At 27.7% G+C, this 18746-nt stretch overlaps 1 protein-coding gene across 1 annotated transcript in view; it reads left to right on the top strand.

Moving 5' to 3' along the window:
* Nucleotides 1–18451, top strand: part of LOC101241194 (uncharacterized) — a 29797-nt gene extending 11346 nt beyond the window's left edge. The window contains exon 2 of the mRNA XM_065812590.1: nucleotides 17831–18451. Coding sequence (XP_065668662.1) covers nucleotides 17831–18234 — 404 coding nt within the window. The 3' untranslated portion in view covers nucleotides 18235–18451. The remainder of the gene's footprint in view (nucleotides 1–17830) is intronic.
* The last annotated feature ends 295 nt before the right edge of the window (nucleotides 18452–18746 follow it).

Raw genomic sequence — 18746 nt, 5'->3', positions numbered from 1 at the left:
ATTCTTTTTTTGTTATCTTTTGTAGAAGGAAAAATTACTGTTTTTTTTTTTTTTTAAATTTAAAAATTACTGTTTTTACTAAATTTTTCTTTTTTAACTTAATAACTTAAGACTTATTAACTTAATAACTTAAAACAATAGGTTTTTAACTTAATAACTTAAGACTTATTACTTAATAAAACAATAGGTTTTGAATCGTTGCGCTTTAATGTCTTCGAAACTGCAAATAATTTGCAAATTAATGATTTTTGTGACGTATACGCAATTCGTATCAAATAAATAAAATATATGGGGAAATACAAATTATATTTTTGTTAACTTAATTAACTTTTTTTGGTCAAATTTTTCCATTTCCTTGTATTGTCATCGAAAATGATTAAGTGTGCAAAATTTGAGCAAAATTGGTTGAGAAAAAAGCTTTCAAAAATTGATTTCAAGTTTTGTGGCACACAAACACACATATATATATATATATATATATATATATATATATATATATATATATATATATATATATATATATATATATATATGTATATATATTAGTAGTAGAAAATCACTTAACAAAATTTTTTTTTTCCATTTAACACTGTGTTTCATCAACAAAGATTCATCAGAAATGGATGATCAAATTAATAAAACTTCAATTTATACCAAAATTAAATTACAGGAAGTTGCAAATGTCTTAACTACTGTAAATTTTCACACATTTGTGGAATTTGCTGACACTATTATAAAAAGAATTCTTTAGAAATGATTACTTATGCTATTTTTTTAAAATGTTTTTTTAAAAAAGGTAGTTAATGTAAATATTATTTGAACTCATTTATTTTTATAGTTTTTTAGGAGAAACTTATTTTCGTGCCTACATTTAGAAATTAATTCCGATCTTTTGTTTAATAAGCATTCTTGATTTGCATGTGTAATTATTTCAAATTTTTCTTGTAGGCATAGTATGCATTTTTTGAAAATATTGTTATATGCAGGCGCTGTTTTAAGGATAGACCAATTCAGTATAAAATCATCAATATTTTTTTCTTTTAATTCCCATATATATTTTGACAGCATGGTGTCTTTTGAATACTTTTTATTCTTGAAAGATTGCTTATGATTGGCAAAACGTTTTTTCCATTCACCCTCTGTTATGCCAATATATTGTTTATCAGGTACATTCTTAGAGGAAACAACACATTTATATACCACATTTTTTGATAAACAACTTCCACTCATTGGACAATTGATTTTTTGTTTACAATTACAATTTTCTGTAGTTTTTTCATTTAGGATTTCTTTTTTGTTTAACAAAGCCTTATTGTGACCTTTTATAATTCTTTCCATATTTTTTGTGCAACTGTAGCTAACTTTAATTGTATTTCGATTAAAAATTTTATGTAGTTTGTTAGATCGCGGGAAATGCTTATCAACCAATTTTAAAAACACTTTTCCTATGTTAGTAGAAACATTTTTGCTATATGGGGGGTTGAACCAAATTACATTTCTAGTTCTATTTCGTTTTTTTGTATTCTTTTTTTCAGGGTCAAATTTTAGTTCAAAATTTTCAAAACCACTTTTTTTTAGGGCATCTTCAAATATTCGTTTAGAGGAATTGAATACATTTTCATTTGAGGAATTTTGGTTTAGTCTGTTATTAATTGAAATCGGGATTTGTTTTAGAACTTGGGGTGGATGGTTAGAGTTAATGTTAATATATAATAGTTCATCGTTTGGTTTTTTGAAAGGCTTATATGAATTTTCAGAGAGGTTAAATGTGACATCAAGAAAATTCACAATTTTTAAATTTATGTTTATTTCGATTTGAAAGCCAATATTTTTAAAAATTTTTATAATATCTTTTTTAATTTTGTCGAGCTGTGGACCAGATTTTCTACGCATTACTATTAAACCATCGTCGCGATAAAGGCCTAAATCTTTTATATTGATTATTTTACTTAACAAATCTAAAATATATAGTCCAACAAATTCACAAATTTCTGCTCCGTCATAACTGCCCATTGTTACATCAAAGCAGTCATGTATGTTTTTCTTTTTCCAAGTTTCCTTATTAAAATAAAGTAAAGTTTTTCTACAATGTTTTATTATACGGATTGTGTCATCAGGAATAGCTGTGTGGCTTTTTGCATATTCAATAGTCTTATCTAAAATATCTGCGGTTATTGAGGGGTAAAAATCATTAATGTCAAATTGAATAAATGTGCAGTCATTTTTATTTTCGATTATGGAGAACCAATTTATAACATCAGTGGTATTTTTCCACTGTTGCAAATTTAATTTATTTCTAAGAATATTATTAATTTTGTCCAATTCAATTTTGCTTATATGTCCAATCTCACTTTTTGAGGGAACCAATAACCTACAAGGAAGTTTGTTTTGAAAATTTGGTTTATGGTCTTTTAGTGTTACGAAGGCTTGGGCAGGGGCAGTTGATTCAATTCTATTATCAAGGTTTATTTTTTTAGCAATACTTTGCGCTTCTAAATTAATTGCCTTTTCCAAATTTTTAGGGGCTTTTTCATAAGAACTAGTAATATTGTCGCGTAAAATTTTTTCATAGTTTTCTGTTGTGAGTTGGTAAATATTATTTGTTTTATCAGCAAAAACCAAAATATTAGGGTTTGATTTAATTTTTTTAACATCTAACTTTTATTCTGTTTGAAATTCGTTTTTTATAGGGCGAAACTTGATTGTTTTAATTAAATGTAATAGGTCATTTTCAAAATTTTCCAAATCAGGTATAAAAGGTGGGGAATTTTTTGTTTTAAATCCATAATTATCATTATTATTAAATGTGTCATCTGTTTTTGTATTTGGTTTTAAGAAAAAATGGGCTTTCCAACGAATTCTTTTAATAAAATGCTCAACTTTATCAATCAAAGAAATAGTATAACTTTTTTCATCTAGTATAGGTATATTTTTCAACGAGTAAGTGAAATTATTAGTTTCCATAATTACACGGAATGTTAAAATACAATTAAGAGTGCTCAACAAATGTTAATAAGGAGCCTAATATATATTTAAACAACTTTAAAAAGTATTCTACACAATAGAATGCTCAATGTTCTTAAAAGAACAGAGCAATTATATTAGTAGTAGAAAATCACTTAACAAAATTTTTTTTTTTCCATTTAACACTGTGTTTCATCAACAAAGATTCATCAGAAATGGATGATCAAATTAATAAAACTTCAATTTATACCAAAATTAAATTACAGGAAGTTGCAAATGTCTTAACTACTGAAAATTTTCACACATTTGTGGAATTTGCTGACACTATTATAAAAAGAATTCTTTAGAAATGATTACTTATGCTATTTTTTTAAAATGTTTTTTTAAAAAAGGTAGTTAATGTAAATATTATTTGAACTCATTTATTTTTATAGTTTTTTAGGAGAAACTTATTTTCGTGCCTACATTTAGAAATTAATTCCGATCTTTTGTTTAATAAGCATTCTTGATTTGCATGTGTAATTATTTCAAATTTTTCTTGTAGGCATAGTATGCATTTTTTGAAAATATTGTTATATGCAGGCGCTGTTTTAAGGATAGACCAATTCAGTATAAAATCATCAATATTTTTTTCTTTTAATTCCCATATATATTTTGACAGCATGGTGTCTTTTGAATACTTTTTATTCTTGAAAGATTGCTTATGATTGGCAAAACGTTTTTTCCATTCACCCTCTGTTATGCCAATATATTGTTTATCAGGTACATTCTTAGAGAAAACAACACATTTATATACCACATTTTTTGATAAACAACTTCCACTCATTGGACAATTGATTTTTTGTTTACAATTACAATTTTCTGTAGTTTTTTCATTTAGGATTTCTTTTTTGTTTAACAAAGCCTTATTGTGACCTTTTATAATTCTTTCCATATTTTTTGTGCAACTGTAGCTAACTTTAATTGTATTTCGATTAAAAATTTTATGTAGTTTGTTAGATCGCGGGAAATGTATATATATATATATATATATATATATATATATATATATATATATATATATATATATATATATATATATATATATATATATATATATATATATATATATATATATATATATATATATATATATATATATATATATATATAGAAAGTAACCTTATATAAAGCATGGAAAAATTTACATTTTTTTAATGTTTGTTCTATTTTTTGATAGTTTTTGAAAGTTAATTTGTGATTAAAATCTTATAAAAAATGGGCAAAACATAAATAAAAAGATGTTCTAATGTCATTCTGTCTTAGTTTTCAAGAAACGTTTCTATCAAACATAATTGAGCTTTTATTGAAAATCTCCACAACTGCTTCACTTCACTACTAAGACTGAAGGGCATGTAGTCATACAAAACTTGCAGTGCTTCCCAAACATCAGTAATTTTTTGGGCAAGCTGGATTGATTGCATTATCATGTCTTTCTTGTTATCAGCATCATGTTTATTCGCTGCATTTTTTACTTCTTCTTTCGACTGTTTATCTGTAAGTAAAGGTACTGTGCTAATTAAGTTTTCATCAGCAGAAATGACATTCAGCAGTTGAACCTGTAGGGTAAATGTTACCAAGTTTTTCTATCTGATTTTGAAGCTCTTTAAAATGGTCTACATCCAAATGGGCACATTTCTGCTGATCTTCCGAAAGTCCTGATTTTCCAAAACAATTAACGATGGTGGAGGTTTTCACTTTTTGCCATCCAAGATCAAGCATTTTCATTGTATCTAAAATCAAAAAAAAAGAAGATCTTTTCTTTTATTTTCTACGACCAGTCTTTGTAATGCCAAAGATTTGTAATAAACTTTCAAAGAGCATATCACGCCCTGATCCATGTCTCAAAGTCCTTACAAATTCTTGGTATGCAAAAAGGAATTCACTTTCATTGATGAAAATATGGTTCTCAAGTTGTATAAAGTGTTTATTAGACCACACCATAAAAATACAGTGTCTATTTGGGTTTCTTATTAAAAAAAACTGATAAAACCTTGGTTGAACCTATTTAACGCAAAGCAACAAAATGGATTTCCAGCTTAAGACTTCCTTATTACTGCGAAAGACCAAGAAGATTGAACTACCATCATTATCTTAGTGTTTTCGGAGATAAGCCTAGGGTTAAGAGAAATTTTTCGCACTTTTTCCCGCATTTTACAGATTAAAAATTTTCGCTTTTTTGTACTTTCCCCGAGTCCGCAATAACAAATTATGATATAAGTTGCTTAAATAAAGTATAATAGCAGCACTTATGTTTTATTTGACATTAACCATTAGCGTAGCAACTGAAAAAAGATCATTAAGCACATTAAAACACATTTAAAGACAATAATGGCGCAAATTATCTTGTCTGCACGAGACCTACTGAAGCAGAAATAGCAGTTCAATTAAATTTAAAAAATGTTGTAGATAAACTTGCAGCTATAAAGATAAAAATAAAAAAAAAATTCATTAGATTTTCTACTTACTTGACTTGTATAGTGTAACATACTTGTTTCCATTAAAATAAATCAAAATTGTATTCAAAAATAAGGCCTTTGTTTTCATGTATATTTTTTTTCTGGAGGGAGTGGGAGGGGGGGGGGACAGAGAAAAATTTTAGGGGCCCGGATTGAGATTTTGTGAGGAGGCTTATTTTTTGTCGCTACGCAACTAATTCTACTGTCATTCATTTCAACAAATTGTTCGGCAATTTTTTTAATGTTAATTTTGTCAATTTGTTTTTTGTGTATCTTAATAAACATGATGTTGTTCAGGTAATTGCTTTCAGTTTTAGACCTAACCCATGTTTTTACTCTGCTCATTACACTAAAGCTTCTTTTACATAAAGGTGTCGATAGAGGTATGGTGTATTAAAGCTTCATTAATTTGAGTGTTTGTCTATTGGAGACTTTTGCAGCTGTCATAACAATGAAAATATCTACAACTGTTGCCAATCTGGCAACACTCTAAATTTTGATTGATGCAATAGCATTGTGCAGATTAATAATTGTTGATAGCCCCTTGAACTCAACTTTTAGTTACAAGATGTCAACATCATTAAAAAATGGCATTCCACATAAAAACGGTGGGGAATCTTATTTATTCACCGATGAAATCAAAACTTCTTCAATACTTCTTACAGCTGTTAATCCACCCTGTTCAAACCTCTCACTCAAACTGTTATGAATAGCATCAATTGTTTCAAAATAAGATTTTCTTTGTTTTTGCTCTGATTTGACAGGACCATTCATTGCACTGCCCAATGTAAGTTTCTCAGTAATAATTGATCTGCTTAATGTTTTAGATATTACTCTTTGTCTCTGCGTAACTTCGGTTTCAGACTCGTTGTCTTGCTTAATTCCAGGTATTTTTTTTGTATCCTTAACAATCAGCTCGCTGCAATGTGCCATGCAATGAAAGTATTGTGCTTGCTGTCCAAAAATATTTTTAAGTTTTGCTGCCAAGCATTTTATAACTGATGCTTCATCAAAATCAATTCCGACAACTTTTGTATGTTCCAAGCTGCATATCAAAAGGATATCTTCAATATATGTCACCAAGGCATCTGAAGAAAGACCGTTGACGCATTCATATACTCCAATAAAATATTCATTCACTTTATAGTTTTTACTGCAAGTTCTTATATTAAAAGATATTTGTTTCTTCTTAGTAATATCTGAGGATTCATTTGCAAGTACCAAATAGAAATGTTTATCTTTGATCAGTTAAACTATCTGCCTTCGTGCTTCTAAAGTGAGAAGTTGTTCTTGCTACTGCAAGATGTGATGAGATAAAATATAATGGTTTTCCATAATCAATATTTCTAATGCTTTGTCACTTTACTCTTATTCAAATTAAACTAGTAAATATGTGATTCTTCATCATTATCACCTCTTATAGCAACACCCTGTCAAAGCAATATTTTTAATGTTCCGAAATGAGCTAGCAAGCCTTTTCTTCAAACTGCTTGCTTCTCTATGTACATTTGGTCAATTTGAGCATTAATTGTTGTAAATTTTATTTTTTTTTCTTCAACCTTGAGAGCACTTGCAGCCTTATGAACACTGGAGTCCTCGTAATCATTTAGTGCTGCTGCAGATTTGCTCCATGTTCTAAATCCTTTCCCAACTCCATACTTGAATACTTCACCAGAACATGAATCATGTTTTATATAGGTTTCACAAAAGACAGTTTTCAGTGATCGATCATAAAATAACCAACTAAACTCATTAAACCAAGCCTTAATACATGTTCTTCCATTTCTGTTTTTTTTTTTTATCAGTTTCACTGAAATCCTCCGTTTTTCTGACAAGATTCTATGTTAGAATTTCACCATCTTTGCATCGGACTCCTGTTTTTCTGTATTGTCTATTTTTTGACTGCCTATATCAACTTTATCCTGATTTTGTAGTTCACCGTGAGGGTTCTCTGGCTCCACCGGTTCAGTTGTTCTTTTTTTCAACAAAGTAGTAACTTTGATCTGATAAGGTGATGCTGCCTTTGGTAATTCCTTAGTTTTTTTCTTAGTTACAGTTAAGGTTATAATTAAGAAATAAAGTACTAAGAGATATAAATTTGTACGCAAATAATCGTCGAAAATAGTCACCACTCGAAAATAATCATAGAAAATAAAACTTTTTAACTGAAAAAACTATTGCTATATTTGTTTTATAACTGTATATTGTCTTTACAATGTGTTACTTTTTTTTCTCTTTTTCTCGGAAATAAAAATACAAACTCAAAAAACTATTGCTTTTTTGCAAAACATCTGCTAAAAAACATTTGCTGCAAAACATCTGCTGAAAAATATTTGGAATATATATAAAGAGTTAAAGAATAATAAGAAAAAGTTGTAACGTATGTCGATAGCAAGAAGAATAAAATTTAATATAACATATTTTATTTTATTCTAAATTGATTTTTGGAAACTTATTAGTTCTAAACGTGATTGCGATTTACAAAATATTCTTTAACGTCGGTTTATTAAAAAAAGCCCAGAATCAATAAGCGCCACTGCTGCTAATTGATTCTGGGCTTTTTTTTTCACTTCAATAAAATATTTTTTAATGTTTCGTTTAAATCAATTTTTAACTGTTTTCTCTTTACAAAATTGGAAAAAAAGAGGCACGAGTAGCAGTTGCTACCCTAGGCTACCCCTTCCCGGGTTGCGTGGATATTAATCACGTGAACAGATAAAACGGTTTGACTTTGCGAATGTTCGATCTAACGAGGGGTAGAGTTATCGAGTGATTTTTATGAGATAGTATTAGTGAGGATTCGAAGGGAAATTGAACGTACTTCGAGTTACTGGAAGTTTGAGTTATCCGGGGTTCGAGATATTGAGAGTTCACTGTATGTATGTTTCTATGTATAGCCTAACACTTCTAACGTTTTCTATTTTATTAGATTTTCAATAGTTGCCATAGTTACATTTTTATAAAATAAGTCATTACCAAGAAATTTTACGAAAGATTATATTAAAGGTGTGATATAATAAAAATTAAAAACTTAGGAAATAGAGTAAATGATTAGATGATTCAGAAATTATATTGATATGGTAATAATGTATAATTTTAATTGAGTATACTTTTATACAGTGCCGTAGCTAGGTCCGAGGCCCCCTCCCTCCCCCTCCCCAAAAAAATAACTTGTCGTAAAGAAATCTTAAAAATTATTCCATTAGGTATTACTAAAAAAAAAAAATCTTTGCATTTGTAAAAGAATCTCTAAATTTGCAAACGAGCCCCCTAAATTCGCTAGGCTTCCCCGCACCCCAATTGGGGATGTGGGGGAGCCTAGCAACGGCTCTGCTTTTATTTAATCTTTTGTAATATTACTTTTTTTTATAAAAATATAATGATAACTACTATAAAACTAATAAAATTTAATGTCAAAAAATTGTTTGTATACAGAAATTGTAAATAATGTTTTATATAATAAAATTATTAAAATTATATATGTCTTTTTGCACAGCCTAACCAGGGCCGTATTTATACCCTCGGGACCCTAGGTTGAATTAATTTTCTTGGCCCTCAAAAATATTTTTAATGAAAAACTATTATATAGTATATATGGCATTAAACTGCTGGGTAGCAATCATTACAATCATGAAAGTAATATTTTTAAATAAGTCGCTAAAACTTTACCAAACATTTTTTGAATCCAATCCGGGACCCCAAAAAGAAACTCAATTATTAATTTTAAAAAGGTTTTAGTTATGAAAGAAACTTATTCAAATTTGACGGATGGTTATTGCAGTTCTAGTGTTGACTGTGGCGATTTTGAGTTGAATTTTCTTGTTGCAGATGAAAGAGAAATAGCAACAACTATTGAATTTCTATTGTCGGTCCCAATGATGTTCTGCCAGTTGACACATGAAAATGATGTGCAGTTTTTTACAGGTTTGGTGAGTACTGAAGTTTTCAAGAGTTATTTTTAGTTCTCATGAAAATTCGCCTTGGTCTTATGGTAGAAGATTTAAGTTTTCGCTTTCAAACATCATTGGGATACTTTTCCCAAATCAAAAAGATTTGGGAAAAGTATCCCAAATCTTTTTAACTTGGATAAAACTCAAAAGAACTGAGTGTTCTAATTATATGGCCATCTTCAATTCAAATTAAAACAACTTTGCCAAAATGCTTCATAAAGCTTTTTCCTAATGTTCGTAATATAATAGATTGCACTGAGGTATTTGTGTAAACTCCAAGTAGTCTTAGTGTTCAACCCTGTTTAAATAGTAGTTACAAACACCAATATTCTGTAAAGTTTTTTGTTGCAATAACGCCAAATGGTGCAATATTATGGATATCTCCAGTTTATGGGGAAAATGCCTCTGATGTGTTTATTGTACGTGATTCTGATTTTCTAGACATGCTCAAACCAAAAGATCAGGTAACGGCTGACAGAGGGTTCAAAATAAAAACAGATTTAGCTATGAAGCAATTTACATTATGCATACCACCAAGTGCAGCTAAGAGCAACCAGGTGGCAGTCAAAGATGTCAGAAATACATCAAATATTGCCAATGTAAGGATTTATGTTGAACAAGCAATAAAGCGTATGAAAGAACTTCATATTTTAAAAAAGCAGCAACCTATTCTTTTTTTACCAGTTTTTAATGAGTTATTGTCCTTGCTAGTTTTATTATAGTAAGTTTGAAAAAGCCATTTGTTAAATAATAACTATTTTTAGCTTATTTACAAATATTTGAGATTTTAAGGATTTTTGTGGGGTTTATTGGTATCTTATATACTTATATACTTTTTTCACGTAATCAAAGTTATTCGACAAATTTCAAATCTCGTTTATGTTTTTCATTGTTAAAAAGTTTACCCAATAATAACTTTAACCTCCATAATTAACTTTAAATGGTAGAAACTTTTCCGCGATAAACTTTTCAAAGAGTAAAAGTGATTAAACTATATTATACTAATTATATATAAAACATTTTGGTTCTCAAGTTGCTCTGTTGACCAGGAATATCGATAGGTGTTAAGAGTTTCGTTTTTAGACTTGCTATTAAATCTGGTATTGTGGTGAAGGGTTGTACAATCGGAAAGTACTGAATTTTTTAACACTTTGCAACAGTTTGTTGACCAGCATTATTTAATTTTTGCTTTTATGTTGAAATTACCCGCTCTCAAGGTGTGATGGCCTCTATAAAGATCTCAGTAAGACTAAGTCCTTGTGAGGAATGCACTGACGAGTTTACTCCGTATACATTATTTTAAAAAACAAATAAAGATATTTTGAAATTGATTGTCTCTAATAATACCAAAAAAGAACGTTCATAAAGTAAACATAAAATTTTTGTTAAAAGGCATTAGAAAAGCTTGATTATTTTAACTATAATATTCATTACTATAATATACAAATTATTTAACTAAATAATTTTAAATTTAATTTAACCAGTTACAAAACTCATGATATTTGTTTAGTTTTTTAAACTAGATTTTTAAAGTCGAAATGTTGGAAATTTGGAAATGTTGGAATATTTTAAATGTTTTCAGATTTTTCGTATTTTAAATCTGTTCAGTTTTTTAAATTGGATTTTAAAATTTTAAATGTTGGAAATAAGAAATTTTTAAATTTTAGATGTTACTCGTTCAACAAGTAAACAGCTTGTACCTAAAAATATTTTAGAAACAAGTAACGCAAAAAAACAATTTTTTAACCAAATAATTTGTGAAATAAACAAAGTTTATTATGTAATTTATACTACAGCAAAAAAAATAAGCCAAAAATTTCTGGTTGAAAACCATAAATTATATATGTTAAAACTTTTTTAAGAAATTGCATATTTACTGATGATTAAAGTTTTTTATTGCATATCTGGCAAGGAAACGAAGCAGTATGAGCATATCCACTCAGTATTGTTTTCATTTTCAATATCAATTATACCTTCACATTTAATATGGAACCAACCTTCACAAAGATTACACTGGATACCTTTTAAATACAACTCCTTGTTTGTGTTAACTTCATACTTTTCTAGCAAAACATTATCAAACTTCCAACAAAATATTAAAGGTTTAAAGTTTAAAAAAGCCGGACAAACATAGGTTTTATAAAATATATCCAGATTCGTAGAAAATTTATTCCAATAATCTTTATTGAATTTAACTTTTTGAACAAAAGTTTCCTTGGTAGCCCATACAACAAAAAAACATTCTTTAATTTCTGTTATTGCCATTTGTGAATTAACTTGTTTGTAATATTTGTGATTTTCTTTTAAAGTAATTACACCATTGTTAACTATTACGAAATCACGTTCATTGACTAATTCTGATATTTTTTTATTACGAAGACTAAATGGACACTTGATTTCTAAAATACTTTTACCTTGACATTTACAAATTACAATGCCGTCAGGTGATGCAGCTTAATAGCATTTAAATTTTAAAAAAAAAATTCCACATTTTTCTGCTCTAAATTCCTGATGTTTTGATATTTCTTGAGCATAAAAACTTTTAAACGCAGTATCTTCATGTTGGGTACCCCATTTCATTGCAATACTAGATTCAATATCATTGAAAATTACTTTAGAAACAAGAGGTGTAGTTTTAGGTTTTATTGTCCCTTGTGCTTTAAAAACAGTGTTTATTTTAGTATAAGTATTATGATGTTTAAAGGCTGTTAACCTTTCACTCCTTATTTCAAACCAAAATAAAATATCAGATTGTCCTCTAGTAGCTTTTTCAATATTTTCAATGGTCTTTAAAGGAATATTTAGTTTTTCTATAAATGTTTGAACTAATTTTGTTTCAGAAGCTTGCAAACAATCTTTTAAAATATCAAATGCAATGTTTTTCACAATAGCATACTCGTAATGTTTTTCATTTGTTGTACTAAGCGATTCAATGGATTTGAATAAGATAGCTTTTTTATTTTCTAAATTTATACCCCTTATAAAATTTGATACATGATCAGCAGATATTGACCTGTGCGTTACAAATCGAGGATCAAAGTTATTTAACTTTTTCATTCTATTTTCTTTGCAATCAGTACCTAAAGATGATTTAGTTTCAAGTTTTTTTACAAATAACTAAATCTGAAATTATTTTAGGTTCCACTTTTTTGTGGGTTCCATGGTTCCATTGACATGCTGTTTCAGTACATGCAGGATTGCACCAGGCTTTTGTATTTGCTTATTCAATTTTATATAAACATGCAATTACATGATTACAGGTTTCATATGATCCTACCATACATGAACACCGCCCAGTTAAAATATTACTTCCTTTTTCATGACCTTGTTTTAAAACTATCCATAAATTTTTAGATTCACGGAGAGCTTGTGACGTTGTCACTGTACAGTATTAAAAAAGAACTTTTTATTTTATTTTTATAAAGTGTTCATAGATAAAAATGGGGCCAACAAAACAACTGTCAAAGTACGAAAAGGCCTTCTGATCTTTGTATTTACCAATCTGTGTTAAAAAAATTTTTTTGTTGAGAATAAAAGCAAAAATGTTTCCCATCGTTACAACAGTCCATTTGGAAAGATTGTCAACACGCTTTTCTACTTCAACTCCATTGGGATCTGGAATTCCATACTTTTGTAGTAAATATTCGTATTTGAGTTGAACTCTTTTACACTGATCTTCAGTAGAACATATAATTTTAATATTTTCATAGCAGCAAAAGCTCTTGCAACAAGTTAAACTTTTTTTCCTGATGTTTTCAAACCACTTTTTTATTTATTTCGAAACCTGAAGATGAATACTCGGACACTGCATTTTTTTTTGTTGCACAGCTAAAGCATTAAAATCTGCAGTTCTTCAGTATTCAAAAGAACAAAATACCGTTTTGAATAATTTGCAAGTACTCGACTGTGCTGGAACTAATATAAAGAAGGGAAATAAGGATGGTGTTAATAACTTGACGGAGTTGAAACTTTAACAGCCTCTAAAATTGGTAAATTTTCATCCACATGCAAATGAACTTCCACTACACCATTTGTTTGAGGAGTTGGGTTGATCAACATCTAGTCCTAGATGCTATTCAGGCTCTACTAGAAAGTCCCTTGAAACTTGTAAGATTTTAAAGGTTTTTGATTTTTAACCTATAAACTATAATGTAAAAATGCCAGAGGTGGACAGAGAAGAGCTCAATACTGATCAGCTTTAATTTTTTTAAGTCTTTGAAGTTAAATTAAGTGGCGCTTATTCTACCAATTTGAAAAAACGCAATCTTGAAAAACTGGCTCACTTTGGGTGGCAATTACTGCCAACAAAAATCTCATGTTTGAAGGAGTCTTCGATCCATTATCGCAGACATCAGAGCGGTACCGCAGTAAAATCACGGTACATGTCAGCTGCATCAGGTAATGTAGTAAACAAAGTTCAAATTCAAACAAATTCAGCAAAGTTCAAATTCAAACAAATTCAAACAAATACTTTCTTTGTTATCAAGAAAATATTCATCTGGAAATGAAATTAGATAAGCTGCTACATATCCGAGAATAATTTTTTAGCTTTCCAATAGTTAACATAGAAATCAGAGAGAATAATTTTTTAACTTTTAAAAAAAATTATTTTTACTCAAACCTAGGCCTCATATGCCATTAAGTGAAAGCCGCACTCGATTTGTGGCATTGCGTAAATGTAGACTATGCGTGGCTATGGCATTTATACCACTTAGATGTTTGCCACATACGATATATATAGCAGTCACTTTTTACCATTCAAATTTTATATTTCCAAGAAAAACACGTTCTGTCATATTTGAAAGAAACGTTATAATATACTTTATAATAATACTTTCCATTCCGAAAAATTCAAGATTTTTGATTGAGTTTTATTTATGGAACTTTGTCAATTTGGAAATTTCAACAAAAAGCGTTCGTAATATATTTGTTAGTCAAGAAGTCCTGTAAATATATTATTTGCATTAAGTTAATTAAATATGTTTCAATTAAACTAAAGTAGATAATTGAGTTTTTGTAAAACAAAGTTGCTATTTATTGCCAGCAGAGGCATTTATTTATTTTCAGCAGCGTTGCTCAATTATAAGTTTGAAAGATAAGCAATACTCTTATTTAAAAGAAATATTCAAATGTTTTTAATAAACTTTGTTTTATAAACAAATGATTCAATCTTTGATGAATGATTTTAATTCATATTTATAAAGAACTGTTTTTTGTCATTAAAACAATCAAACATATTTTTAAACATTCAAAATATCGAAAACCAATTAATTTACTATTTCTTTTACTACAAACTTTTCTTATTAGAAGGAAAAAAAGCGAAACGTTATGAATTAAAAATATATTGAATTGCTGAGCTCTAGTGTTTCATCAGTTGTTAAAGTACAAAATGACTTAATTACATTATTCTTAAACTACAAAACAATGCATTTAAAAGATTATAACGCATGATTGGTTTTTTAAATACTTTTGTATTTCTGTCATCACTTTCAACATAAAGTATTCTTTTTCTTTTGATGCTCTTTTTTATTATTTAGATCTTTTTAATTTTTTTTATGATTTTTTTCTAATGAACTTATTTTGGACAAAAATGTCTGTGAGTAAATTGGTTGATACTAATGCTTATGTTTATTAAACAACTTTCTTGATCTAGTCTTCGGCAAAAACTTCATTTTTTTTGGACTTGTTTAATGTGTTAATAGAAACATTAAATACCTGACGCTTTTATCATACTCTCTTTAAATCCCAATTTTTCTTTTCTGTTTTATGATGAAAGTTTAAATTATTATTCTTATTTAATATAAAATCATTTCAAAAATCAAACTTGATAATAAAGATACATACTTAGTTTTAACCTTTAGAAGCTAAAAAGAAAAAAATTATAAAACATAGATATAATAATACAGGAAATTAATAATTTATAATTGAAATAATTTTTACCTATCTGCTCCATTATCATCACTAAAAAAAATACTAAATCAATAAAATAAATTTTTGTCATTTTTTAAAAAGTTATTTCTTGTATTCATTAAGTTAAAAATGGTTGAGAACCAAAGTACCATATCTTAAATCTTAAATCTTTTTTTTTTTATTTTGCTTTATGCAGAATTTCTGCTTCGATAGACTATAAAATACAAATATATTTAAAAAGTATAAACAATTTTATAATTTAAAAAAATATTACTTTTTATTTTCTTCTTTTTCTAAATATAACTAAACTTATTATTATTATTACTATTAATTATTTCTTGTATAATTTTAAATTATAATTATTAAGTATTTTCAAATCTGTAATGTTAATTGTTAACCGATGTTAACAATACTTATTTTTCGTTTTCATATTAGACAATATCAGAATTAACTTTAAAAAAATGTACATATAGTCTATACGATATATGTATGCTTCATTAAAAATTGGTATTTAACAACGTAAAGAAACTACTATTTATGCTATTCATTTTATAGAATAAAACAAGGGAGAACTATATTTGTGTAACAAATATAGTTCTCCCTTGTTTAAAAATAACAATCTCTAGTATATTTATGACTTTTTTAGCTTTTTTCAGCTAAAAAAGTCACAAATATACTAGAGATTGTTATTTTTAAAAACATGCTAGCTAAAAAATCTAAAGTTGCTTTTTAATGTGACAAGCTTGTATGCTAAAATTTTACTTTTGACTTCGCCTTTTTCCAAAGGAAATTTCCGTGTTTCAAAATTTATTTTGAAATAAGTAAATTTTCCGTTCAATTTTGTTAAAATATTTTTATGGAATTATTTTCCTTACTAATAACGGAAAATAATTCCATAAAAGTACGGAAATTTGTCAACAGTGGTTAGGAAAAAATTTTTAACAGCTAAAAGTCTTTTTTTTCTTAAACTGCTTTGTTTTGAATTTGTGTATTAATGTTATTGTATTTAAAAAAGATAACTGGCAAGAATAATAAACAAAATAAATTAGGAAAATCTATGCGTCTAAAGGTGAATTTTCACTCATCCAATTTTTCACGGGAACGGGAAAGGAAATGGAAAATAATCACGCGGGTATGCGTAGTGTAAGTTTTAATCTGTCCGAAGAAAAACTACGCATGCTTACGCGATTATTTTTTCCTTTCCGTTCCCGTAGAAAAATGGATAAGTGGAAATTGTCTCTTTACTGCCTTAACGCAGTAAAGAGACAATTTTCTTTCATAAAGTAGAACGATGTTAAATTTAGCCTTTTTTTTTCAAAATAAATAAACGGAGTGAAGGTTCTAATAATCTCTAAGTATGCGGAAAAAGTGTACATACTAATTTTTTAATACTTTAGGAGTAATTTTTAAATGAACTATTTTACTACCCTTAAATGAAAAATATTAAAATAAATAAAATATAATTATTCCTCTACTCCACACCGACTAATTCTATACTTAAGTATAGAAATAGTCAATGTGGAGTAGATTTACCAAAACCCAGATTTTACGGGTCCTGACAGCTAGTAAGTTAATAATACTTAATGATAACTGTCAAAATAACAACAAATAAGTCGTATTTAAATGGACAAATACAACAACCGTAGTTATATCCATTGGTAAGTTATATTTTTAACAAAGAATGTCACAGATCAAAATTAATACAAGCATCTAATATTGAAATTTATAAGTTCATCTAATAAGTTTAATTTACAATAAAAATTTTTATTGAGATTTGTTAAATCTAGATTATTTTTTTGCATTTATTGGAAGTTCTTTATTTTAATTTGTTCTTAAATGCTTTTTATAGAATTTTTTTTTTCTTTTTCTTGAAAAATTTTGTTTTCAGCTCTTTTCAGATTAGATTTGTTCAAATTTTAAATATAAGTTGCTGGATATGAAATAAGAGATAAACTATTCACAATAATATAGCACAAGTTATAGCAGAAAAAGTTAATTTGACAGTTATTTAAAAGAAGTATGATTTTAAAGCATGACCAAAAGTACCATATATCTTTATCATATAAGAAAGTAGATGCTTCACATAAATTGTCATTTTGCTTAACTAGTTTGGATAAAATAAAGTTTCATTAATTCGTTGTAAAGGTAAACAAGTTAATTTTCTTGTAAAAAATGGTTTTTGAACCACATTTAGTTTGATTAAAATAAAATGAGTCATGTTTTTGTAGAAAGTGGATGATATGAGTTTATGACTCATTTCATGTAGATGAAATCATTCATGTAGATAAAATCATTCATGTAGATAAATTCATTCATATAGATGAAATCATCCATGCAAATGAAATTAGTAGAAAGATGAATTTCTACATAAAAACAACTCATAAACTTGAGACTTTTTCAAGTTTTGGTCAAAAGTTGCATTTTTTTTAGGTCTTAACACAACTTTACTTTAACATCTTGTTATTTTTTCTTATTTTGTTTATTTTCTTGTTATTAACTTTTTTATAGCAAAAACCTCCATTTCGATTCCTTGGCGTAAAGTTCGACGTTTTACTGAAATTAACGAAACTAAGTCGGTATCTTTTGAAGTTTTCTTAAATGAAATCCAATCCTTTACATGGTTGGAGGTAAAAACAATACAAGGAGCGCTTCTTTTACAAGCCACTGCTGAAGCAATATCCAATATAAAATCCAAAATAGAAGAAGGTGCTCAGCAGCAAATGCAGTTAACAAACCCAATCTTTAATAATAAATTAACCTTTGCTCTAATTAAATCCGAGTTGTTTGGATTAAAAAGCAATAAAGATAATAACAAATGTGATCATTTCGATGAGATCCATTCAAGTGACGACGAAGATTACAAAAGGCAAAGGACTAATGAAATGCAGCTAAAAAGTATCAACTGTAAATAATCAATTTAAGATCCAAAGTAAAGAGATTAAAACGTTTTATTAAAGTCTTTTGAAAACAAAAGAGAAAACATTTTATTTTATTATACACATATGCACAAATATTTTATTTAGTTGTAGAAAATTTTTTGTTAAACAAACTCTGCATTATTGATGACATAATAAAACATATTTTATATAAAAACTTTATCCTACATAATAACAAAAATTATCAATAAAACTGTAATATAACAAAATTGGCAACAAAAATAAACATTGAAACAATGAGTTAAACTATTCCGCAGGGGCATTTTTCAGGTTGCACATATTATTTGCATTGGTTCAAAAAGATTTTTGCAAACTTTGTTTGGAACTTTTCTCCAAATGGTATCTTATTCTTTTTTTCAAACTATTTTATAAAACAAATTTAATGGGATTTAAATTTAGTGATTGAGCTGAGCAATGCTATAAACCTAACCTGTACAAGCTCTGTAGATAGGCGCCGTATTTTGTGGAAACTACCACCATTCGTATTG

The sequence above is a fragment of the Hydra vulgaris genome, chromosome 12 (genome assembly GCF_038396675.1).
Source record: "Hydra vulgaris chromosome 12, alternate assembly HydraT2T_AEP".
NCBI lineage: Eukaryota > Metazoa > Cnidaria > Hydrozoa > Anthoathecata > Hydridae > Hydra > Hydra vulgaris.
The sequence above is the reverse complement of the archived record's forward strand: the minus strand, read 5'-3'. Positions and strand labels throughout refer to the sequence as shown.